This window comes from Taudactylus pleione, unplaced genomic scaffold (assembly GCF_031769625.1).
Source record: "Taudactylus pleione unplaced genomic scaffold, aTauple2 ptg000016l, whole genome shotgun sequence".
Classification (NCBI taxonomy): Eukaryota; Metazoa; Chordata; class Amphibia; order Anura; family Myobatrachidae; genus Taudactylus; species Taudactylus pleione.
In genome coordinates this window covers 2,079,744-2,104,971 of record NW_028284418.1, presented here as the reverse complement: position 1 = coordinate 2,104,971, position 25,228 = coordinate 2,079,744, and the positions used below count along the sequence as shown (strand labels likewise).

The 25,228-nt window shown below is 42.6% G+C and overlaps 1 protein-coding gene across 3 annotated transcripts in view; it reads left to right on the top strand.

Moving 5' to 3' along the window:
* Positions 1–21,008, top strand: part of SLC38A10 (solute carrier family 38 member 10) — a 104,488-nt gene extending 83,480 nt beyond the window's left edge. Inside the window, exons 13-17 of one of the 3 annotated variants that reach the window (XM_088474360.1) lie at positions 198–641; positions 2,012–2,101; positions 4,675–4,695; positions 5,324–5,473; positions 19,412–21,008. In XM_088474360.1, coding sequence (XP_088330486.1) covers positions 198–641; positions 2,012–2,101; positions 4,675–4,695; positions 5,324–5,473; positions 19,412–20,436 — 1,730 coding nt within the window. In that variant the 3' untranslated portion in view covers positions 20,437–21,008. Of the gene's footprint in view, positions 1–197; positions 642–2,011; positions 2,102–4,671; positions 4,696–5,323; positions 5,474–19,411 lie in introns of all 3 variants that reach the window. The other 2 variants (XM_088474351.1, XM_088474369.1) reach the window with 2 other exon arrangements.
* Positions 21,009–25,228: the final 4,220 nt, after the last annotated feature.

Sequence of the window (25,228 nt, the reverse complement as noted above, 5' to 3'; positions counted from 1 at the left end):
GCAGTAGGAACCGTTGGATGGGATTGACTTTAGCAGATTAAGATATAAATAACTGTTAATAAATACAACTTTTCTATAGACCGAAAGCGTAATAATAACATTATTAAGCTAGGATTTGCTTATGAAAAAAAAATATAGAAATTGATTTTGTGTTTTACTTTACAGCATATTAAGTGACCCTTTTATTTGTCTAACAGGCATTGCAATTCCGGTTGGGGAGGCTCACAGACATGAACCTCCAGTTCCACGGGATGAAGTAGTTGTAGACATACGGAAGGACAACGAGGCATATGAGGAGAAGCAGCTCCCAGAATCTCAACTTGATGGTGCTCAAAGGGGTGAGAAACAGGAGGAAAAAGTGGATGTTAAACTTGAAGAAAAAGAGCTGGTTCCTGTTCAGAAAGAAGAGCATGAACAAGCAGCACCTCAGCAACCTCCCCAGGAGGAAGGGTTACCCAACAAGGAGCCAGAGAGAGTCCAAGTGAAAGAAGAGCAGGATGCCCAGCCTCCAAACAAAGATCTGCAGGCTAACGGGAAGGCCGGGGATGCTGCTATGGATGTTAAGGAGAATGCAAAAGTTGTAGCAGGAGACTTCGATCTAGCCCTGGCTGAGAAAGTCCTGGAAAAGCAGCTCAAGGAAGGTAAGGAGCTTAATAAAAAGCACACACATTAAAGGAAACCTACATATCCAGTGTTTGGTTTGACCAAATTCACTTTTTTATTTCAATTTGAAAATGCATTTATAGAAGGAATATGCCCAGACACATTTTCTACCAGTAAGCCCCTACAGTTATGAGAAACCTCCTCTGCAACACTTCAGTGGTTTCTCCTGCTGAAGAGTTTTGTAGCTAAGGTCTGCTTATGCCTCTTTTATCCAGAGCAATAATTTGATGGGTGTAGCTGTAATATGAACCATTGCTGTATAGCAGTAGATGGGGCATGTATGTAATAAACAGTGAGAGCCCTGGACATTGAACTCCTTTTATTCTGCAGATTTATTTTGGGGACATTTTAGATATGGTATTTGTAGAAAATGTACTAAGATTGTTGGTGTTCTCCTATAATGTTGCTATTAAGAAAAGGTTAGGTTGCTGTTAATAAATCTGAAAGTACTAGTATATAGTAGCAATTATATACATGTAGTGCATATTCCTTCTCTGGTGTCCTGAGCTTTGGCATGTGCCTAGCACGGAGGTTCCCAAACCCCGCCATCACAGTCCAGGTTTTAAGGATAGCTATGCTTGAGTCCAGATGGTTAAATCAAATTGACAGGTACTAATTAATTCACCTGTGCTCAAGCATGGATATCCTTAAAACGTGGACTGGAATGGCAGAGTTTGTGGACCTCTGGCCTAGCAAGTTTCTGGCTGGATTGGTTGGTCAGTATGACAATTTTGACTAGCCATCATATCATGTTTGAGCTCCTAAACAATTGCTGTACACAACTCAAATCTATTATTTCGTTTTATAGAGCTAACAATGCCTCTCATGTTAAAACCAATCTATTCATGTTGTTCTTTAGCCTTTCCTGTTTGTCATGTATTTTTAATAGCCCCCCTTTCCACTATTTAGTGACTTGTTGAATAATTTAGTAAAGGTGTAACCAAGCACCCCTTTAAGCTCTTTTGGTACTGTTGAATGTATTCCATCTACTGTCAGGACGCTCTCCTCTGTAAATTGACCTTTTGTTTATCCTATGGTTCAGGGGTTGGCTGGGGACAGAGCAAGAGAGCAACTCCTTTTGTGTGTTTATAACTCAGTGAGTAATTGGTTCAAAATACCAGTACTACTGTACTTTTGTTTCTCTCCGCCTTTAATATTACTATTCCTTTTTTCTTTACTCCTATATCTAAAACAGTTTTGTGTTGCTTTCTCCTCAGCCTTTGCATGTCTGATGTATTTTATAATCCTTCTCCTAGTTAGCCAGATATACTAATCATTAAAATTATTTTGAGTCTGCTTTCCATGAATGTTATGTGACTGTTCATCTAACTTGTCGCTGCCATTCCAGATGAGAAGAAAGAGCAAGCACCAGCCGATACAGAATTGGAGCAGCGTGAAGCGAGAAATGCAGAACTTAAGGCAGTAGACAATCAAGAAGGTTGGTGCTGTTCTCTGTATGTCTCCTGTGATAGACTATTCAGGCTATTAAGAAGCTTTATGCATAGTGGAGGATTACTTATGATCACACTATTTCTACCACAGTCATTTTAGAATGTTTCTTGTGTTAGTAAAATATACAGATTTATCTTTCAGCCATGGGGTACACTGGAGAAACCATGGAGTAAAGCTGGTTCTGGAGGAGTTTGGGCACTAAAAAGTTAACTTTTGAGACCGTTCGGGCTCTTCCTAACGTTTACCGCCCCCCCCCCATTTTTGTTTTTTTTTAGTGCCCAACGGTGCTGGGCACCTTTTTTTTGTTCACCTGCTCGTACAGCTGGACTACCACTCTATTATTTTAGTTTCTTGTTTCACTTTTTTTTCCCCCTCTACTGGGCTGGCTGCGGAGCTGCTACTTAACAGCGCTTTTGCCCGCCGCCTGTTCAAATCCCTGGCTTCAGCTTGCAGAACGCTCTTGTCACAGACAGCAGCTCTGCGCATGCAGACTCCGGACCAGGTGGACTGGCAATCTTCAGTTGTGCGGGGAGTGGTGGAGGACGATATCGTACTCTTGGGTGCTATGTATTGTAAAAAGGGGTTATGCTCTGATATTCTTGGAGTTTCCTCCTAGACCTTTTTTCACCACAGGTCTACTTCGCTACCCTTACAAAGCCATAGCCATGCAAGGTTGCATCGTGTCCCTTCTGGACTCGGGAGTAAGTTCCCCTGTGTCACTACTTCAAAGCGAAAACGGCATTTACCCTAACCTCTTCCTCGTAGGAAAGCTGGATGGCTCCTTTAGTCTTATGTTGAACCTAAAATCACTGAATGTTGTTCTCAGAGTTTCCAAGTTCAAGATGGAGTTCCTCTGGTCCATTATGTACGCTCTGTAACCCGGGGATTTTTTTAATTTGCCTGGATGTGATGGACTCTTATTTCCGATTTGGGAGGGCCATCAGTGTTTCCTGTGCTTCGCAGTCCTCTCGGATCACTTCTTCCAATTTTGGGCCTTACTGTTTGGTGAAAACTTGAAGCCGTTGACAACCCAAAGTTATGTCGGTGATGGTGGCCGCGATGCAACTTCGCTGGATCCATATAATGCCTTATCTGTACGAGCATTTCATTGTGGCCCAGTCAGCAGATGTCATGCAGGAACACCTGAACCGAACGTCTCAAGTCCTTCAGTCCCATGGGTGGCTCCTCAATTGACGCAAATCCAGCCTTTTATCTTCACAGTGACTGGCACACCTGGGGACCCTTTTGGACACTGAGGCCCAGAGGGTTCTATCCCTAGGGACAAGATTTTCTGCCTCCAGACCTTGGTTCTGTCTCTCCTCCTGTACCGATGAGTGTCAGTACACCTCTGCATGAGAGTCCTTTGCAAAATGGTCTCCACCTTTGACATTGCAGGAGTGTTTGCAGTTCCATTTCCGAGCTTGACAGTTGGAACCTCTGGCCAGGTGGAATGGAGCTCATGATTAAATTAAGTCCAAGTTTCTAACATTGTCCCCATAGTCTTCTCTACCTCCTTCACGCTTCTCACTTTTACAAGGGTCTCATCATTCAAGAGTAGACTATCCTTACGGTGGACTCCAGCCTAAGGGTTTGGGGTGCAGTCACACTATCGACAACCTTCCTGGGCTGCAAACAATGGAAACCCGGCTCCCCATTAATCTCTTGGAACTCCAGGCAATTTACAATGCTTTATTTTATGCAAGACACAGGTCATTCAGTCAAGGTTTGCTGGGACAATGCCACAACCGTCCTCTACGTCAATCATTAAGTCATCAAGCCATGCACGAAGTGTGCAAGATTTTCCGGTGGGCGGTACAGAGGCTGCAGGCATTCCTATTAAAAACATTGTTAATAGTAGATAGATTGTTAATTAAGTCAGTTCCTTAATATAAGCAATCATTTAATATGCACATATACAGATGTGCCCTTATGCCTCAATACGCGGGGATCCCTACTGTACCTTAATTCAATTGATCATCAAAGGGGGCACAGTAATTATGAATTTTAATAAGGGAGGTTACTGTTCCTTCAAAACATTTTTGCTAATATTTTTGAAAACTGGTACACTGGAAAAGGTACTACACCCATTCTATTAAATTGGAGACTAAGTTCAGTTTAATAAATTACAGCGATTGCCCAATTTGGTGATGTGGTTTTAAAGTACCTTTTTACCTATTTATAGAACATCCTTTTTTATATTTCAAAAAGTTATTTATAGAAAGGCTTTGATTTCTTAGTAGAACGCTGCATCCTAGTAAATCGGAGAAATTGGGAGAAGTCTAATTTTTGCTGTGCAGAGCAGATCTGTTTAGACACGCTTGCGTTTCCAGGCCAAACGTTAACACCACACACTGAGGGTCATTGTTTGACTTGGTGTTTCACCTTATATCAGACCCAGATAACCATATAACAGTAGCCAAAATCATACTGTGTCTGCGTAGCTTCAGACAGTCTCATAAGTGGGATAAGCAGAATTCTTAGATTGGTTTCTTAATGCACTATTGTGACCACTTATTACTCTCTCTCCCCCTTCATGCTTTCCTGGGACCTTCACAGCAGAGCTTAGAAGGCTAGCAGAACGTAAGCATGGTCACCCATTGCATGTGTGTGAGCGCTATTGCCAATCTGTGTGCTCATTTTGATTATTTACTGAGTGGTGCAATTTGCTAACATTTGTGATCCACTTCTTGTAGAACTAATTTGTGTGCTGAAACATTTTGTTGGTTCTAGTTTGTTTCTCTATCCAAATAGTTTTAGATATGTGTACTGCAGTTTGGCTGTGATGTTTGATGAATTGTCAAGAACAATTGAAGTTTTTTTTCTACCTTCAAATGACTTTTTCCTTCTGTAACTTTCAACAAGGCTGTTAAATCATTCAGACAACATTTCCTATTATCATAGCTCTTTGATTATGGTACAGTCATTTGGATACAAATGTATATATAGCTTCTGTGTTTATTACAAGTGTAAGAAAAATACCTCTGACGGGACAATGTTAAAGCTTTGTTGAAATACACAAAAGGAAAGCAGAAATATAAAGCAATATATTTGTTAAAAATAGCAGGAGGATATATACTTGTCAATAATGGTCTTCCCTGAAGGTGGAAAAGCCTGTTAACACTGCAGACCAAATACTAGATAGAAATGATTGATTACTCATAGATAATGTATCCTGCTTTTCTGTGTTTTATCTTTCCCGCATACACAGACGCTGGGAAAGCAGAGTTACTGGACCACGCAATCTTGTTACAAGTCATCAAGGAGCAGCAAGTGCAGCAAAAGCGTTTATTAGATCAGCAGGAAAAGCTCTTGGAGGTGATCAAAGAACAACACATGGAAATACACCAGGAGCAGCAAGGTGAGAAGTATCCTGAAAAATAAGGTTGATCTATGGCGTGAAAAAAATCAGTTAATTTTCATATAACAAATATAGTGGTTTATGTTTCATTCCTAGTAAGCAGACTACAGATATGTCCTTTCTTACTGTTGCTTCAGTTGTGCCAAATAGCCCCTCTTGGCACTGCAGGTCCCATGCAACTCGGCCGAACTGAGCACTCAAAATGTGCACCTTATTCACATAATTGAAAAACATAGCACAGTGGTTCCCAAACTGTGCGCCGCGGCACCCTGGGGTGCCTCGGGACACTTGCAGGGGTGCCTCGGGTTGGTGGTCCAGCACCAAATCAAATTCTTTATGGTCAATGTAATGTAAATATGTGCACAAACCTCTCCACCACTATATAACCAAACCTAAGAATGACGGGTAAGCACAATTTACTTCACTTTACTACAGTTTTTTCTGAATAACAAATTTTGGCTTAGGGGTGCCGTGAAAACAATGCTGATACTCTAGGGTGCCGTGATTCAAATAAGTTTGGGAACCACTGACATAGTTGCACCAAAACTACATTGCTAGCTTACATTGATCAATTTGGTGTGCAACATTTGTACATCTGTGCATTAAAAAAGGCTGGTTCCTGGAATGTAGCAGCAGGTGGGTGTTTCATAAACAACCTTCATACATCACTACCATTGCTGGAATTCCTTGCCCCCATGGATGTATCTGACATCTATACCATAGTAAATGAAAACTGCTGCTGCAGTCTTAATAAGCCTCCAAACCTCCCTCTGCCCATGACCGCACACTGCAGTGCAATGCACTCTGAGCTGTCAGTGTTATGGCAAATGCGGCAGTGTGGTGGCCATCACTTCCCTCTCCTCCTACAACTGAAGTCCCAGCCTGTCAATCACGCCCCTCCAGACTACACGTACTGTACTGACTGAGGAGCTGCTGCTGTATGACTTCTTGGTTAGGAGTATATATGTGGGTGGGTGGGGTGTTAATGAGTGCTGACAGGGTGTGTGAATGTGTTCAAGGGTGCTGGGAGGGTGACATGATTAATGAGTTAATCTGAACTGGGTCGTGGGGGGAGTTAATCGGTGCTGAGTGGTGGTGTTAATGAGTGTTGCAGGTGGAAAGGTTGATGGGTGCGGAGTGGGAAGATCTTTATGGGAGCTGTGAGGGTGAATTGATGGATTGCAGAGGAATGGGTCAATGGATGATGGGGGGGAGATTTTATTGATGGGTTCTTGACGCATTGAGTAAATGGGGGTTAATTGATTCATGGGTAATTTAATGGTTGCTAAATGGGTTACTGTGAACTCATAGGATGTGTGAATGAGTTGCTGGGGGTAAATGGTGGTTACATACAACAGGAATCTACCTTTGCAAAGAAGCAGAATAGAAAGAAGAAAAAACTCCTTTTTGTGAAAAATAATTAAAAACATAACTTTTAATAATCTCTGAATAAATTGTGACGAAGACTTCTAAATATATAAATAGAAAAGGTGTAATAGTTACAGGATTAGAATCTTAATACCACCATATAAAACGTGTATTAAACATAGATAAGTCCGTAAGGCACATCAAACCCTTGCAAATGACCGGAAAGAATGGCAAAATAATGAAATAATACTTTTGAAACGGCAAATAAAATTATAATGCGGTAATCCCTAGTCACAGCTGTCAGGTCATATCTATGGCACAAAACAAACTTCTTAAAATAATGAGTCCTAAATCTAATATGTTTGTGTAACAAGGAAGCACAAAAATAAATAGTAACAGGTACTCACAAAGAAAAGAGGTTGCTAGGAATAGATACTGTCTGCATGTGTGTAATATTTCTAATTGGCACAATGTATGGAAATAAGCGTTGTTTAAAGTTCAGAAAAACAAAGAGTACAGGAAAATGTGTGTCATAGATCATTTAAACACACGATTTATCTTTTTAGTCGTAAGACCCCCACTTTTGTGTTTAGAATCACAGACGGTCAGTTATGTACAATGATATATGCAATACAATGATTCAACTGCAGCTAAACGCTGATGATATTTATATGTACACCCTCTGCTATAAAAATGAAATCCGCTGTAGATATTAGAGACTTTATCCTGCGCCTAAATGAGTGCAGGATAATGGTGACCTATAAGTCCACATATGTATATTGTTTCTCTTTAACACAATGTAAAGACACCAGCCTTTTATTCAAATCCAGAGAATCAAAAAAAGTACAGGAGAACAATGTCCCAGATCCCTAAAATGCACGTTTATTATTATTTTATTTGTCAGACCCCACTATTGTGTTTCAGTGAGAAATACAGACCGTCATCTTGTATATAAAATTCATTGGTCTGTTTGTCTGCCTGGTTATGCATTCGGACACCCCTGCACAGATTGGGATGAAACCAACGCAGGGTGGTCCAGTTGGAACCTGCCAAGGTTTTAGGGGGGTTAGGGTGTCGGTCAGACCTCCCGTTGTTGTGGGCAGAACTTTGACCTGGGGCGCTGGCCAGAACTTTGACCAGGGGAGCCTGTTCTAGGCCTTCAACTGAATGGATTTGGATGATAACTTCAGAGGGGTGTAAATTGGTCTGGGATGCCTAATGGAGTAATTGGGGTCCCGGTTGGTCTTCATGGCGGAGTGTACAGGGCAGAATTTTGACCCAGGGAGCCTGTTCAGGGCTTTCCACTAAATGCATTTGGACGGCATCACATAATAAAACTTAATAACTTGGCAACGCCGGGTACTTCAGCTAGTTTACATATAATTATATATGTGCAGAATAATGGTTTTCCTGCAAATAAGCGGAGTTAGTTCCTTACTCTTCACCCTCTGCTATTACAAATAACAATATTAAAAGTTGAAAACTCTCATCCCATGAATAACTCAAAGCAGGATAATAGTGACATCTGGTATAATGAGTGTTGCCACAGGACTCAATATATAAAGGGATACTGGTCATAGATCCCTCCGGGTACTTGGCAGTATTGTGGCTCGGGAAAAGGGGAAAATATTAGAGTGCAGCTCCAGAACATGGGTAATGCTTCTACTTTTCCTTCATGTACAAAGTAGTGAAAGAAGGGATGAGAGAACGATCCACAGGCTGAGAGACGGCAGAAAAATTAAAGTAGGCATGGTGTCACTATTTACGGTAAAAGGTGGTTATAAATGGGGTGAATGGGCATATTGGGTGCTCAGATTATACAGCTGTGTTTAATACAGAGTGTTTAACAGAGTGCGTGATGTGTAGTTTTCACGCTTGGTTTTTTAGCAAGGCGCTGCTCAATGACCATTTTGCAGATTAAGAATGTGCCCTGCCCCCTTTTGTAGTGCTATGCATGCTGAGGTAAAGACAAGAGTAGTTTGGAGTGGAGGAGGGTTGTGCCATGCCACCTCCTATTGTGAGAAACTAGGGGATGGGCTTGGATGCCACCCTGCCCATGGATATCTTTGTTTTCCAACATGGCCATTTCAAAATCTCTACTCCATGGCCAGCATAAATCTACAGCCTCTGTCGGCCTCTGCTTCAACCTGGTCTGAGGTAAATGCATATATTTACTTGTGTTATAGTATAATTAATGGATGGATACGCAGCTGTGCGGTATATTATGTATTGGGGCATAATTATGTTTTGGGCACCGATGTGTGGCATGGTTATGTATTGGGACACTGAAGTGTGGCATAATTATGTATTGGGGGCACTGAGCTGTGGCATAGTTATGTTTTAGGGGCCCTGTTTTTTTGGGGGACGCTGAGGTGTGGCATAGTTATGTTTTTGGGCACTGATGCAGTAAAGGACAGCAAAACATGGAAAGATAACAAGAGACCACTTGTCCACCCACTGGGAATCCATTGACTTTCTCATTAGGGCTTTGAAAGCTGAAGTCAACCACTGTGCTCCCTTTTTAGAAACTAGTCCCATCACCCAGGGGTGTAATAACAGAGGATGGGGGCCCATGTGCAGTCTCCATCCTGGGCCCCCTCCTCTCCACCCAGCTGTCCCACTCAGTGCGCTACTAGTAAACTCTAGTGCTCTGCCGGAGTCTACTGCGCATGCGCAGTTCTCTGGGAAAATGGCGCGCCAACTATTCTCCCTGTGATCTTACGGTGTCTGTGCATAATGCCGGGAAAATGGCAACGGCGGACATTTTCCAGGCGATTTGTAGAGCAATGGAACCACCGACGCGGGACTCCGGAGATGTAAGTATTTAATAAATGGGTGCAGGGTGTGCAGTGTGGGCCCCCCTGGACGCAGGGGCTCGTGTGCACCGCACACCCTGCACCCATTATAGATATGCCCCTGCCATCACCCATTTGTTTTTATACTACACTCTAATGAGTGTAGTATAAAATGTTGTTCGGATATGATAAAGCTCCACTTCTGTCCCTGGTTGCTTATGGATAGTCTGGTCAGGAAGGGTTTTTTCTCCTATACTACAAGGGTTTACCTTCTCTTTGGTTCCCGCGATGCCCCATCTGATACTGTAAACAAAGTAGCAGAATCGGGAGCAGATTTGGTTTTAAAAAATAAAGCACATGCCTGAATGATAGTACAAACCCATTGAAGAAATGTGAGACAGACTGAAAAGGGATGCAGAACAGCTCTGCGCGTCCCCTATGCCTAGAACACAGTTTCCCTTGCACATGCACACGGATGAAGCTGTATATGGAAGCAGGATAGAGCCTAAGCTTGACCCCAGACAGCTGAAAGACACCTGCTTTTAGGTAAGCTTCTGACGTTTACGGGTTTCTTATGGTGCTACACTGAATAGTTTGATTAGTGGCAGTGTATTATTTTTAGCAATCTTGTAGAACTACGGAAAGATGATTAGCAAGTCACAGATGCATAAGGTCTGCAGCCTGTGATAGAACGTTTTCTGCTTAAAATGAGGGAGCCTTCTGTACCAAGTGCAGTTTCCAGACTAAAAGAGTGGCTCAGCCTTTTGAACAGTTTAAATAACATATATAGTCTGCATTTTGTCACAAAGGAGATTTTCTATGCTAAGCAAGGAGTTGAAAGAACAAGATTCTAGACAAGTATAGATATAGTAGATAGATGTTCCCATTCGGATGGGATTCTTCAGGTCTATTAGAAGTCTCAACAAAGAAATATGACTCGCACAAGACTCATTTTTATTCAAATTGACACTAGAGACCCAATTAATATTAGTAACAATATTTATAATTTACTGGTGGAACTACCCTACCTAAATTACTATAAATCTAAGAGAACTTAGAAAAAGAATAGGTATTGTGGATGCAAAGGGTCTATTAAAACTAGGGATGTGCAGGCTCGGATAGGTTCGAGTTTGCACGCCGAGTTCGGATTTTTCCCTCCAAAAAACGGGACTCAGAAAGAGGCAAAACGTCATCTTGCATGGACAAACATCATCATTCCTGGACAAAAGTCCGAACTCTGCGTGCAAACTCGAACCTATCCGAGCCTGCACATCCCTAATTAAAACACAATGTTTATTAAGTATTCATAAAATGTGGTCAGCGAATATTTAAAAACAAAAGAATATAAGTGAAAGAAAAAGTGATGTGATTCAACAACACTCTTTTTTAATCACATTATCCATGTGGATATCCAAAAGAAGGCAAACAGGCAGTACCTGCTAAGAAGAGGGATAGAATTCCTGTGTTAAACTCCCTTAGACACCATTGCTTTTTCAGCAAGATCTGTGTAATCACATAGTGGCTTGAAGATCTCTCTGGTTATGCCTTGGGCTGAAGACACTAGGGGGTACATTTTACTAAAGTGAGTTTTTAGAAGTGGAGATGATGCCCATAGCAACCAATCAGATTCTAGCTATTATCTTCTAGAAGGTGCTAGTTAAATATTAAGTGCAATCTGATTGGTTGCTATGGGCTACATCTCCACTTCTAAAAACTCTCACTTTAGTAAATTTACCCCTCAGTCTCAAAATCGCTTGGCTAATCTCCCATTTGAAGGGTTGTTTTATATTAGTAAAGAAATAAGATCCCATATTAAAATCCTCTAATGGGAAGCCAAACTGATTGAATTGCTGACATGATGGATGAAAATACATGGACGTTCGCTATTGTGGCAAAGATGCAAGAAGCTGTTTATTAGGAAGACCACACAGAATATTTCTTCTACCTCTATACAGCCACACAATGGCTTAAAGTTAGGAATCCGCTCCCACTAGCACTCATAGGAGGGCAGAATTACGAATTTGTAGATTTTGTCACATTTCATCAAAGATCAATGGGTTCTAGGGATTGTATAAAATGGATACAAGATCGTTTAAGCAATATGCAAGTACAGTCAATCAGACTAAAGGGGCCTATCCATTAGGCGACCTGAAAGACTGAACGTCTAGCGTTCAGACCTTCAGGTTGCCGAGGTGTGGTACTCGCACTGAATGACCTCCTATCTCTTAACATGCCGAACCTGACGAGGGTCGTCAGGTTGATGGGCATGTTCAGTAGATAGTCGGGGACAGCAAGAACCCAGCGTGCACGCGCATCGCTGGTCCTTGCCGGCTATGCATTACTCGACTTTGCGAACAATGCAACTAAAACCTCCTGGTTTTGGTCGGATTGTTCACAAAGTCGTGTAATTGATAAGCCCCTTTAGTGAGTTAGAGGCTTTGATTAAGCTTTGTAAACAGTCTTGGAATGTCCCCATTTCTTTTGGATCAGAAGGGCAGGGAGTTTTACTTCAGGCCGCTCCTATTCCAAAAATCCTCAGGAACCTTTTGCTCTGTTCTGGAACTGCGAAGACTTCACAACTTTAATGCCAGAACCTTTTGCGTGAAATCAGTGAATTCAGAACCCACAGTTATCGGCAAAGATTTTCTCACATCGATAGATCTCTAATATGCTTACTTTCACGCTCCAGTTGCAGTTTAGCACAATAAGTTTGTCAGGCTCTTGATCATAAAACAGCAGTTTCCAATTTACCTGTCTTTCGATTCTGACAACGTTTCCAAGAACCTTCACAAAAGAACTGGTGGCATTCATGGCAGAATAAAAAAATTGATAGCTGTATTTCAGTATCTTGATAAGAAAATGCTATAGGTTGAAAAACAATATAGATGTTGATATTTTTATAGAAGCATGTCTGAACAGGCCAAAGAGTCAACTCGTTTCCTCACAGCATATAACATTTCTGAGTATGCATATAAATACCATACAAAACAAGATGTTTTGGCATATCAGTTAGACACACATCAGTGGACAACAGTAAGAAAAAAGTTTTTTAATTGTTGGGGATGTTTACCTCTGCCATCGGGAGGAAATAAAGTATGTGTAAATATGTGTCTTAAAAATCCAGAAACCTGAAGCTCAAATTATTTTGCATGTGCAGTCTTACCCACTGTGGTTCTCTGGGTAAGACTGCCCTTGCACAGTCTTGTGCTGGAACTACTAAACTTCGAGATCACAAGCAGGCCTCTAGAGATCACAACATGAGATTATAGAGAACCACAAAAGAAGTATAATTTGGTCAGAAAACTTCAAGATTTAAAAGGGAATGTCACTCTTAGATCAAGAAAAGCTAATACTAATGACTGATTCCAGTGCTAAATGCTCCTTGTAAGGATAGCACAAGGAAGATGATCACTTAAAGAAACTCAACATAAATATACTGAAAAAGTAGAGCATGTGTGAAAATCTGTTAAACTTTTTCATTAATAGTACTGGAGAAGCATCTCAAAGTCTTCTCAGCCAACAGAACTGTGGTGGACTTCATAAATCATCAAGTAGGCACCAGAAACCAAACTTGATATCTCAATGATGGTGGAGGTATCAAAACTGATATCTTGGTCAGACAGAAATCTAAAGTCACTTCCAGTACATTGTCACAGGCACGGAGAATGAAGTACATGATTACGGGAGATGAAGCAAAGTTGTTCCAGTGAAATGTTCTCCACAAGCAGGTTATTAACAAGTGATTTAGCTTCGGGTGCCCAGTAAACATATGATGTGCTGAAGGAGAGGGGCATCCTTATTCCATTTATGCTCCAGTTCCGTGACGGACATGGATAACCTTAAAACCAGGATTGTTATGGTGCTTTGAGGACAGAGTTTGGGAAACCCTGCCATGGATGGTAGCTTCACCCACATTGGTTCCTCGGCCAAGCGCATACACCTACGGGCATATTTAATTGAGTGCTCGGTTTAGCGAGGTAAGAAACCTTGTGGCCAATTTTGGATTTCTGGGGGTCTCTGTGGCTTCCGGTGTGGCCTCCCCTCCATCTGTCACTGGGGAGGGGCCTGCTGGAAGGCGTAAGGGCTGCTGGGAGGTGTAGTTCTCCCAGCTCCTGTTACGGGAAGGGGGTGGGGGGAGGTACACACACCAAGGGTCAGACGTGCGCACACTGACTCATACACTCAAACACACTGACATACTCGCCATGCTGTAGAAGAGACGGCTCCTGACGCTGGATGCAGAAAGCACCGCTTCGGAAGGTGAGTAAAGAAAGACTAAGCTAATTGGAAACTTCCAATAGCTTAATTAGTCCTCAGGAGGGGGTGCCGCCGGGGTTCTGGAGCAAGTCCCACTGATTTTTCCTAAAATTAACGATTTTAGGAAAAATCAGACTTACTCTGGAGGTGTGAGAAAAAAGACGCGGTGATTTCTATAGAGATCACCGTGTCCCATTTTCAGGCACCTTATTGAATAGCAAAACCCTTCGGCTACAGGAAAAACCCACGCCGCAGGTTTTGTTTTAAAGAGCCCGTCCACAATTGGATATACCCCTAATGTCTGAATCTGGGCAGGATTACTACACTCTGCAGCTGTAGTCAAAAGAAGAAAAGTAACCAATCTGTCATATGAACCGTGCAGAAAATAGATACTGCACAGTCACTAATGCAATCCACTCCTATCCAGAACAATAAAGGTACACAGCTGACTTAATTATTTCATGAGGGAAGTCCATTCAGTATTCCAAATAAGAAGCAGTTTTTATTTTAAAACATTTCACAAAAAATAGGATAAAATTTTTTTTAAAGAAATTCTTACACAAAGAAGAATCAAAAGATGGTAAACAAAACCACAGTTAACCATCAGAAAAAGTACACATTTAGTAAACAATCCACTTTTAACCTTGTACATGAAAGAGCTTGCGTTGTTGACACCTTTTAGGTAATTAGTGGTGGAGGAATTTAAAAATCTGAATGAAAGACAAACATAAAAAATATCAAACCCATAATGTAACTAAAAGTAAAAGACTTGCCATTAAATCTTTAGAGGAAAATTGCAAAATAATTATAAAACCCGCCGATAAAGGCAGTGGGGTAGTTCTTATGGACACCGTATAAACACCTATTTACCATTAAGGAAGTATCAGATTAAAAAGCACACTCTGAATCAGGGCCGGCCTTCTGGTTTTTTCGAACGGCCTCCAGGCCGCTCGCGTAGCTGTGGGTGACCACCCACAGCTATAGCGAGCGGCCATGATGATGGTCAAGACCATAGGCCTTGCGACGAGACCCTTATGGTAGGGTCTCGTTGCCGCAAGCCCCAGAGAGCTTTCGGCTCTAACAGCTCTCCCACTGACATCACTTGTGATGTCAGTGGGGCCGGCCCCAGACTGTAGGCGTTCACATGGGAACGCCTTTGTCTGGGCAGCCATGCCCCCGGCCCGCCCACCAAAGGGGACGTGCTGTCACTCAACATCGACAGCACGCCCCCTTTGGTACGAGACCCGGATTGCCCCTCGCTATCCGGGTCTCGCGCATGCGCACGACGGAGCTGGCTCCGTCATGCGCACTGGGCCACCATCGACCTGCTTGCGAGCGCATAGCGCTCGCGAGCGTGTATGAATCGGGCCCTGTGTCACTTGCAAGCTACGGGGATGTGCTGAGCACACACTGTCTTATTGAGCAGTGGTTTTGTCCCTTCATGGCCAAACCAATTTTTGTTTTGGAAATGGGTCTAGTTCACTAAGAATAAAGTTTACATTTTATAAATTATCTAAACAAATTATTATATATTTTTGTTTTCATGACCGTTAGAGCAGATGCAGCATACGACACTACAAAAGTCAATGGCCCTCATTCAGAGCCATACGCTCTGAGCAGAGCGCACGCTCTGAATGAGGGCCGGGCTCCATGAAAATGGAGCGTCCTCCTGGACGCTCGTATAGCTGTGGGTCACCACCCACAGGCTATACGAGCGTGCATTTTGATGGCCGCGATGGTCGTGACCATCGCAACCATTGAAATTGCGAGCCGGAGCCTGCGGTTGAGGTTTTCAACCGCAAGCTCCGGAGTGATTTTGGCTCTATCAGAGCCAAAATCACTCCCACTGACATCACTAGTGATGTCAGTGGGCCGGCTTTTGACGGGAGGCGTTCCCGTGGGAACGCCCCCGTCAGGGAGGCACGCCCCCGGCACGCCTACCAAAGGGGGCGTGCTGTCAATCAACATTGACAGCACGCCCCCTTTGATCGGACACAACGAGCGAAGGACTTTCCTTCGCTCGTCGCGTCTGGCGCATGCGCACGACGGAGCTCCCTCCGTCGTGCGCATGCTCAGTCCATAACATCGACCCACTTGCGAGCGGACAGCCGCTCGCGAGTGGGTCTGAATCAGGCCCAATGTCCGTTGCTGCAACCGGCACTGGTACAGATGTGTCCTCATACACCTAGCCTCAATGCGACGTGAGACGCCTGGCGCATTTGAGCAGCCAGGTCCTATGCATCTTTTTTTGCGTCTTTGCGCCTTTTCAGCTGGAAAAGGTGTCTTTGATAAGTGTTGCATGTCAAATGACTCACAGTCTTCGGGTGCGTCCTAGTCACATCACATTGCAACTAGGACACATTTTTGGGCAAAAAAGATGCCCGGTGCTAGAGTTGCACTGGTCCTGGAGCGCCAAGAGGAACTGTTTGCCGTGACTGCAGCAAAAATGTATGAGGACACATCTGTATATCTGTGCGCAACTGAATCTGCAAACTAAGCACAATGGAACTTGGCATGGAAAACAGCGACGGCCATTGCATCGTAGCACTTCATATGCAAATTCAGACTGTCGCAGACAGATATACAAGTGTTGCATATCAAATTAATCCGTGCAGTCTCATGAAGCTGTTTGTCGCATCTGTTTGCGACCAAGACATAGTTTCAGGCGTCAGACACTCTGCGAAAGCAGAGTCACACGGGACCCGGCACACCAGAAAGGGCTGGTCAGCACAAGTACAGCAATAGTGTATAAGTACACATCTGCACTGCACCCATATCGTGCAGTCCAGCCTCCATGTCTCCGTTTGACTTCACGTTATGGGTGTTGGTGAAGGCTATATAGGTAAGTTATTTTATTTATTATTATTGTCCTGATGAAAATTCTTATTTGAGAATTGAAACGTTGGCTCAGACTTGCGGAGGCTCCGCGTCACTCGTCTGAGTGCCACCTGCTGTATTATCAGTGATTTGTTAATACAGAGCTACCGGGAAAGAACTTGCTTGAGGATATCACTGTCACAGGGTTTTCTTCACAAGTTCAATTCAGAAATCCCATTTCCATATTAGGTTATGTAACTATGTAACAGATCAGGATCAGTGTTTCTACTTACAGGTGGTTGTTGTTTTTTTCCCTATTTATAGGGTATCTGACAATGTTGAGGTATACTGTTTCGACTTTTGGATTTGTTTTCCTGATCACGGAAATGTTATTCTTAAAATGTGTTTAAATCGGATATAATTACCTTTTTCAGATTTGAATTTTTGTTTTCTGTACTTACAGTAGTTAGCTTTAATGTTATGTACTTACTACAGCATTTTAAGTACACATTTTGAAAGGGAATTTTACCAGGACAGGTAAGGTGCCCATACATGGTGCGATTTTTATTTTATTTTTTTACACATTTTGCCAATTTTCGATTGATCGTAACGACCAATCATGTAAAAAGTGGCATTTTCCTGGACGATGACGATGCGCGCCCCTGGTGGCGTATATTGGCATCGTAGATCAACTGAACCCTGCAGTAAGATTGCGACCTGTCATGCACACATCGTTCTGTGTTTGTGCACACAGAACAATGTCATGTACGATAGAGATGCATGTAGCACGGACCAGGGAGATCCGTGCTACATGCCAAATGTATGCTGTTTTTTTTTTTTTTTCTGTTTTTTTTTTACACTGGGGTTTTTTTTTTTCCTTTTTTGTACCACAGCAGCTCAGACGGGTCTCACTGTCAATGACACAGATGCATGTAGCACGGATCTCCCTTGTCCGTGCTACATGCATGTGTCATATCTCACTCGATCGAATGAATATGCAAATAATTACATCGTGCACGATAGATTGGGTGAACATCATGCAGCTTTTGCTGCACATCGTTCACTTCAGCTGCCGGTGAGAGTTCAAGGGGGACTGTATACGACATCGGATCGTCTGCAAATCGCACCGTGTATGGGCACCTTTAGAGACCAGGAAACACTGCCCAGGATGGCCAAGTCAATGGTTCCTAGACACAGCATTGGAGAGTGAGATTGCCACTGCCCATCTGGTTCTAGCACTAGATAAAATGGAGCCTCATATCTAGTGCTAGCATTATGTGCTTTTTTAAAAATATAGCCATTTTAAGACATTACATTTGGAAAATTGCAGCAGCTCCCAGCATTAATATTATCCTTTATATGGTGCCATACAAAGTACACAAGAAGCAGTATGAACAAAGTCGCTTATGGTACAGAACTCTGCTAATGTAGCAAGGTTTATAAACCATGACCTGCAGTCATAATACCCAAGGGATAGGTGCTGTTGTTGGCAGTGGGGAGGAGATGAAGGTATAACTGAGGGAAGGCAAAGAACATGAGGGAAGAGGGCCCTGCTTGTGAGAGCTTACAGTATAAAGTTGAGAGTACTCGTCCACATCACAAAAATGCTAAATACACTACATTACACTAGTGTGATATTGTTTATTGTAGTAGTCTTTGATGTTGATATGAGCTCGTCAGAATAATAAACATACATACTTTATTTGGATGGCATCCCTTGCACCTTAAATAACACTTAAAAAAACATAACACTTATCTTGTTACAGAAGAAAAGTTGATCTGTTTGGACCAGAATTCTCCACAATATAATGGTTTAAGATAATGAAGATATACTCTCGGAACATGAGACATGTAAAGATATAAATATACACAATCTAGTGCAACCAGTTCACATCCATTATGAATTTGTAAGACAAATGTTGCATTAATGCAATGTTAGCAACAAATACATATACTGAAAAGAATATATTGCAGTAAATATTGACAGTGTCATTTGTAATAATAAAGGGTAATCAAAGTAGATAAAAAATGAAAACATTTAATGAAGATAAAATCCGAATAGCACAATCCATGAAGTGAAAGGATTAGATGTTTGACAGAAAAATGATGAGGGTGGTTTCCTACCAGAATAAGGATAAATGAGTGTATGTAGAAACCAAGTGGATATTCCAAACCTGGTCGCAGATGGAAAAGCACCTTCCCCTGGTCAGTCCACCAATCCCCCTTAAACATGCTAGCATCCATGCATCAAATGGGCTTGTGGTTTTAATAGATTAGACGGCCTGCTGAATGCATTATAAATGTATTAATGGAGTTCCCTGAATTAATGAAAAAGGTACCAACCACATTTTTAAGGCACCACTGTTATAGTAACCCAGAACTGGCAGTGTATATCACCTTTAGGATCCTACATTTTTTATTTGTTAGCACTTGTATAAAACCTTCAAAACTTTATTGGAATTAGGCGTCACTTTTTGCTCAAACTGAGGCGAACACAAAAAAAACATAACTTGAGTTATTAGGGAAATTATTCATTAACAGTTTGTTGGACATTAACTGGTTTTCCGCCTTAAATTAGGTAAAGGTAGGGACCCTTTTCAATATAGATTTAGGCCCTTTTTGGGAGGGATTACATATTTTATTGCACTGTGTTCAAACTTTGTGGAGCACACAATAAACTATTGTTACTTTAATGGTGCAGGTGACAAGCCAGAAGACCATGTTCAGGACCATCCCAGAAGTAAGGAAGAAATTAAGGGAGGAGAAGCAGAAAAAGACCTAGATATTAAACAAGAGCCTGCACAAGATTTGCTGAAGGAACAGCAGAGAAAGGAGGAAGACAGAGCTGTCCTGCCTGCATCTCAGAAAAAGGCAGGACATGAACATATTGAATTGGAGAAAGACAAAGGTGTGGATGATGGGGCAAAAGTTCAAATGCCTAAAGTCAAAAAGACTGATGATAATCCTGTAGCTGAGAAAGTTGAGCCACAGCAGAATGCAGCTGCAGATATAGTGCAGGAGACAGTAGGAATGAAAAAGCAGCCAATGCAGGAAGTCCATGTACAGAAACCGGTGCTGCAAGAGCAGGAAACATTGAAGAAACATGATAAAGATTTCCTGAAATATGAAGAAAACCTTAAACAGACAGATGTACATAAAGCAAGGGAAAATGATGTCTTGTCTCCAGAAAAGATCACCAGGATGAAAGAATACCCAGCTGTACATAAAGCTAATGTAGCAAAGCTGCAAGTAGAAGGCTCAGAACAGAAAGCAGCTCCATTTGAGAAGATACAAGAGAAACAAGCTGTTAAAGAAGTAAAAGCCCAAATGGTGGACCAAGACCTGCAAAATCCAGGTAAAATACTCAGCGTCCACAATGCGCAAGGGGATGGAGTGGAAGTGGCGATGCCAGTAGAAGCTATTAAGCCTGCTGGGGAGGAAGAAAAAGTGGAAACAGTAGATGGTGCTGTACCAGATAATGAGCAAGCCAAGCCCAACAAAGATCTGAAGCTGCAAAATGATTTGGATCTGAGAAGAAAGAAGAGAGATCTCGGGAATGAGGAACACATTCAGGAAGATGAAGCACATATAATCGGCTTCAACCATGCCCCCAACCCAAGAGTTAATGACCTCCATACAGCTCTAGAGACGCATCTTAAAGCTGAGGCAGGACTACATGTGTTCAGCCGCCAAATCAAGCAGGTACCAGAAGAAAAGAAGAGATGAGAGAACACAATGACTTTGGAAAGAGGCTGCACATAAAGTCACGCACACCTGGTGGCCTCACTGTGCTGGTTTGCCATACAGAGTTTTCATAGAGAAAGATATGGAAACTGTCTTAAGCGAGGCAGCTATACTTTTTACCCCCTTGACTGAGCAAATATTCAAGATACTATATACCTAACTCCTCACTCCTATGAGGATAAGGGAGCCATTGTGAACTTTATTTAGCTCATGGGACACCTAGTGAAATAAATTGATCTTTGTTACTGCCCTGTAACAAACATTACATACTGTGTATGACCAAATGTATCTCAGGTACTAATAGCAGCAGTTGTTACTTCCACAGGACAAATGTAAAGCCGTGATCATCCGTCACAATCTGTCATCTGGATAATGAGCAGACTGCTGCTATGATGGAAAATAACACAAATAAGTCCTGCCTTCCGTCCATTCCAGTGATGTCCCTTTCTGTTCTCACACATAAGTCCCCTGACACCACAGTGTTACTTGCCTCTGCAGCCCTGTAACTGTTAAGTGAACTTGGTATCCTCCTAATAAATCACATTTTACATGAAGCATTTATTCAAAGTTCAAATGCTCTTTCACATATAATGCGTAAGGTAAGACTTCCAAACCCTGTGTATTTTTTTCTTATACTGTTACATTTTAAAGCAATCCTTCCCACCACATTCAGTACATATACTGTATATAGTGTGGTCCTCAAACATCTGCTATACTTTTAATAGGCAAGTTGAAATGTAACCATAGATAGCCTTCACAAAAGGGTGAGGAGTGTGATCCCAACATCAGTAGTTTTATAACCTAGTACAAAGCGCAATTGCTTTAAACAACTATTGCATCTAAAATACGAATTGCCTTATTAAAGATGTACTATTATCTAGAGATGCTGTAAAATTCTGGTCCTCTCTAAAAGGCTTGCCCCTGGGGTATGGCCACAACTGTTGGTAACATCTCACACACAATGTTGGGAGATATGGTATTGTACAATTAGGCTTCTGCAAGCAGGTTTTTTATTACTGCTATGCAATTTGTCTGTCTTACAAATGGCGATGTTCCTAGCAGTTTTTACTTTCTCCATTAACGAATATATGGCTTGCCTATATAGAAGATTACTAGTCTTAATACAGACTTGTAATACCACAGGTATTTGGTCATATCTACCCAGTGACAGTTGTTCCCAGGAATTAAATGACTATGGCTTTGTTAGATTTGCCCAGGGATTTTGGATTTGTGATTATATCCTCCATAAGCAGTTCATTATGACGGGGTCATCTATTGTGAAAGTAACTTTAAATATCTGCCTTTTTATTCCCCATCCTCAAAAAAAAAATGTAAAAAAAGCCATTCCATAAAGTTGCACTTTCCTGATTTAACCGAAAATTTTCACTTGAAGAGCCAGAAAAAAACCTGCATCCATCTCCCCAGAGTAGGTATTATGGTGCACTACTTTTAATGTTTATTGCTCAGTTCAACTACCCTGTTCAGCGTCATACTGGGCTCTGCTCTTTCCCAAGCTCCCCTGGGTAATTGAGGGAGTAGTTTCAGACCAATCCGCCACGGAGAGATGCTTTGAAAAGCATGATGTGGGGAGGCATCTGCGTCAGACTTGGCCCATCCATGGATGATAGATAAACTTTCAATGTAGCAAAGTGAAAGTTATTGATCTTTGTCAGCCATTTTTTAGCTGTTTAATTTCCCTTTGGTGTTTTTCCTATTATGAAAGTATGGGTACTTGCATTCTGCAGTGCTCCCTCTGCGGTAAGTCTTGTCATTCAGCTGTAGTTACACTAGATTTCTCTTCAAGCTTTATCTGGAGAAGAAATCCTACTATTAACAGGGTATGTCAATGGGGAATTACAACCATGCTGGTCTGCGTGTATTGATGCCTCTATGTGGGGGCAAAATCCAGCCTAAATGTATCCAGTGTTGATACTGGAATAATGAGGACTATTAGCACCCCTGTAACGGTAATGGAAATCCGAGCCTGGTAATTTTTTGTTTTATTTTAATCCAAAGGGAAATGTGTTTGCCAGTGGGAATGAGTTGGAGTCCTAGAGTCTATACACAGCTGATGATATTTGTACTATTTCTACAATATAAAAGGCTATGGGAAAAGCAAGTGCTAGTGATTTGGTTTACAAAAAAGAGGGGTTAATCTACCAGTTCATAATATACGGTCAGCTGGAATTGGAAGTCTCTAATGTTCTCCCCTTGTTGTCTCTGGAGAAATGTGTACTCTGGAGCAATCAGGTTTATGTCAGATTTATTCTATTCTTCTCCATTCCTATTGCACCAGAGTACACTCTTGTCCATAGTAATTTGGTAGCAAAAGGGGAAAAATGCTAATGACGCACATATACCATATGCATCTGGCACCATCATCCTTTTGGCTAGAACATCTTGATATTAGTCCTGGGAATACTGAGAAGGTTAATTAAGAAGCTTTTTATTGTTTTGTTTTTTCCAGACACACTACATCTTGCAACTAAGGTGTCTGTCATTTGTGGATATTCTGTCTTGTTTTACTGCCTTGTCTTTGCACAAACAATTTGCAATTGCCAAATTTCTCATATCCCTTTGTTGTTCATTATATAACAAGAAAAACATAATTTCTCTCTCATCCACAGGGGACACTGGAGTCGAGAACTGTGGGATATAGATGGGTGTTGAGAGGAGCTGGCACTTAAAGAATTTAACTAGTGACTGGCTCCTCCCCCTCTATGCCCCCATACCCCTATCCCCAGTTTAGAAAATGTGCCTCGAGGTTGCCGGTTCCCTGGGCATATCCTATGAAGTTTTTTCCACTTTTATTAAAAAAAAAATTTTTTACTGAGGATAGGCAGACCATATCAGCCCCTGTCTGCCTGCACTGATGCAGCCGCCGGAGGGTCCTGCCGCTGCTTCCTGAGCGAGCATCTGGGATCCAGATCAAGGCACACTGTGCTATGGGGATCCGCCACAGTAAAGCCAGCCTTCCCTGCTAGTTGGAGAAAGGCTGGCAAGCGCGGTGTCATGGCGCACACAGCTTAGTGCTGTGTGCAGCGGTAGGCAGGCGGCTAGGTGCAGGGGCTCTGTCTGGCCGTCCAGGTGTCAATCATGGAAGAGGGTGAAGTTTCTTCCTTCCAGCAGGGCCGTCTGAGCGCACTCCTCATCCTGCGCTTAGTTCCCGCTCAGCGCAGCCTACAGTACGCCGAGTCAGCATTTCTGCTTGCAGCATCCGTGACTTAAGCTGGCCATACACTAGAACGACCAGTAATAGATGAGATTCATCTTACGATTTCCTTTGAACTCGATGGCAGTCCTGGCCGCACGATCGACACACGATGTACATACGATCGCACGATAAGATTGATCTGCAGTTTAGGAGGGAAGGTCATTGAAAAAACACACTTCTTCAAAGTGTAACTCAAATGATGCCGGTCGGGCACATGATGCATCGTATGATGCATCGTATACATGGCATGATCTGCATACGATTATGATAGATAATATGGGCTGCACATCTGATCATACGATACATTTTAAGAGCGGCGGGAGCGTGCATCGGATCGTATCTTACCTAAATACTACACAGTTCATCGCACGACACTTCTAAAATCGGGCAATTGGCCCAAAATCGCGCTAGTGTATGGCCAGCATTATACACACAGCAAGCTGTCTCCCGGGTCTCCAGCATATCCTCCAGTTATACCATCAATACCCTGGGGAGGCTGGTTGATTGGGGGAGCCAACAAATTTGGGGGGTTGTGTGGTACTCCTCCCTCTCTATTGCTGTGTGTTTTTTCTCTGCTCTTATCAATCTCTCTCCTCACTGTCACTGCTGTGCCTGTGTGTGTAGACATATAGCTGTGTTTTACGGTCTCCTGTGTGTGGTTCAATATGACAGGCAAGGGAGCAGCGTCTCAGACTTCACAAAAGCTTTATGCCTGTAAAAAGTACAATGCCAAGTCCAGGACCCCTCTCCTCCTTGGATTTCCACTCTCCTGTTAGATTTATCTGCAGAGTTAGCAGAGTCACACAAGGAGAGGAAAACATTGGCGGCTGGGCAGGCGGCGGAGCCAGCTTGGGCGCTCAGGCCTTAGCCCAGTCTATGGAATGTTTGTAGGTGCTGCCTCAGGTTCAAGGACCATACCATCCGCCGCCCAGAAAAATCTCTCCCGGCGATCTTGGAGGCGGCTGAGTCAAAGGAGGACCAGTCCTCTATCGTTGAGGAAGGAGAGTTCTTACAGGACTCAGAGGAGGAGTTTCTTCTAGAGTAGGATCCTCAGGCGGATGTGGCACCTCAGGGTTTGGAGGCCCTTATTCTCGCCGTACGTTAGGTTCTTAAGGTCTCCATCTCAGGCATTTCTGTTTACTAAGACACAAAAGTCCTCTCTTACTTTTCCCATTTCCCAGGAACTTGACGAACAACTGGAGGTTGCTTGGAAACATCCGGAGAGGAAGTTCCAAATATCTAAGTGACTTTATCCACCTATCCTTTTCCTACAGAAAATAGCGTTTGGTGGGAATATCCTCTGCCAGTGGATTCCTCTGTTTCCCGTCTCTCTAAGAAGACAACCCTTCCGGTCCCGGGAGTAATTTCCCTGAAGGAGGCCTCTGACCGTAAGTTGGTAACTACTTTGAAGTTAATTTATACGGTAGCGGGGGGTTTTCTCCGCCCTGCGTTAGTAGGTTCTTGGGTCAACAAGGCTACTGAACGTTGGGCAGAAGAATTAACTAAGGGTTTGCGTTCCGGAGCTCTAAGGTCAGAGCTGCTCATCCTAGCGGAACATAT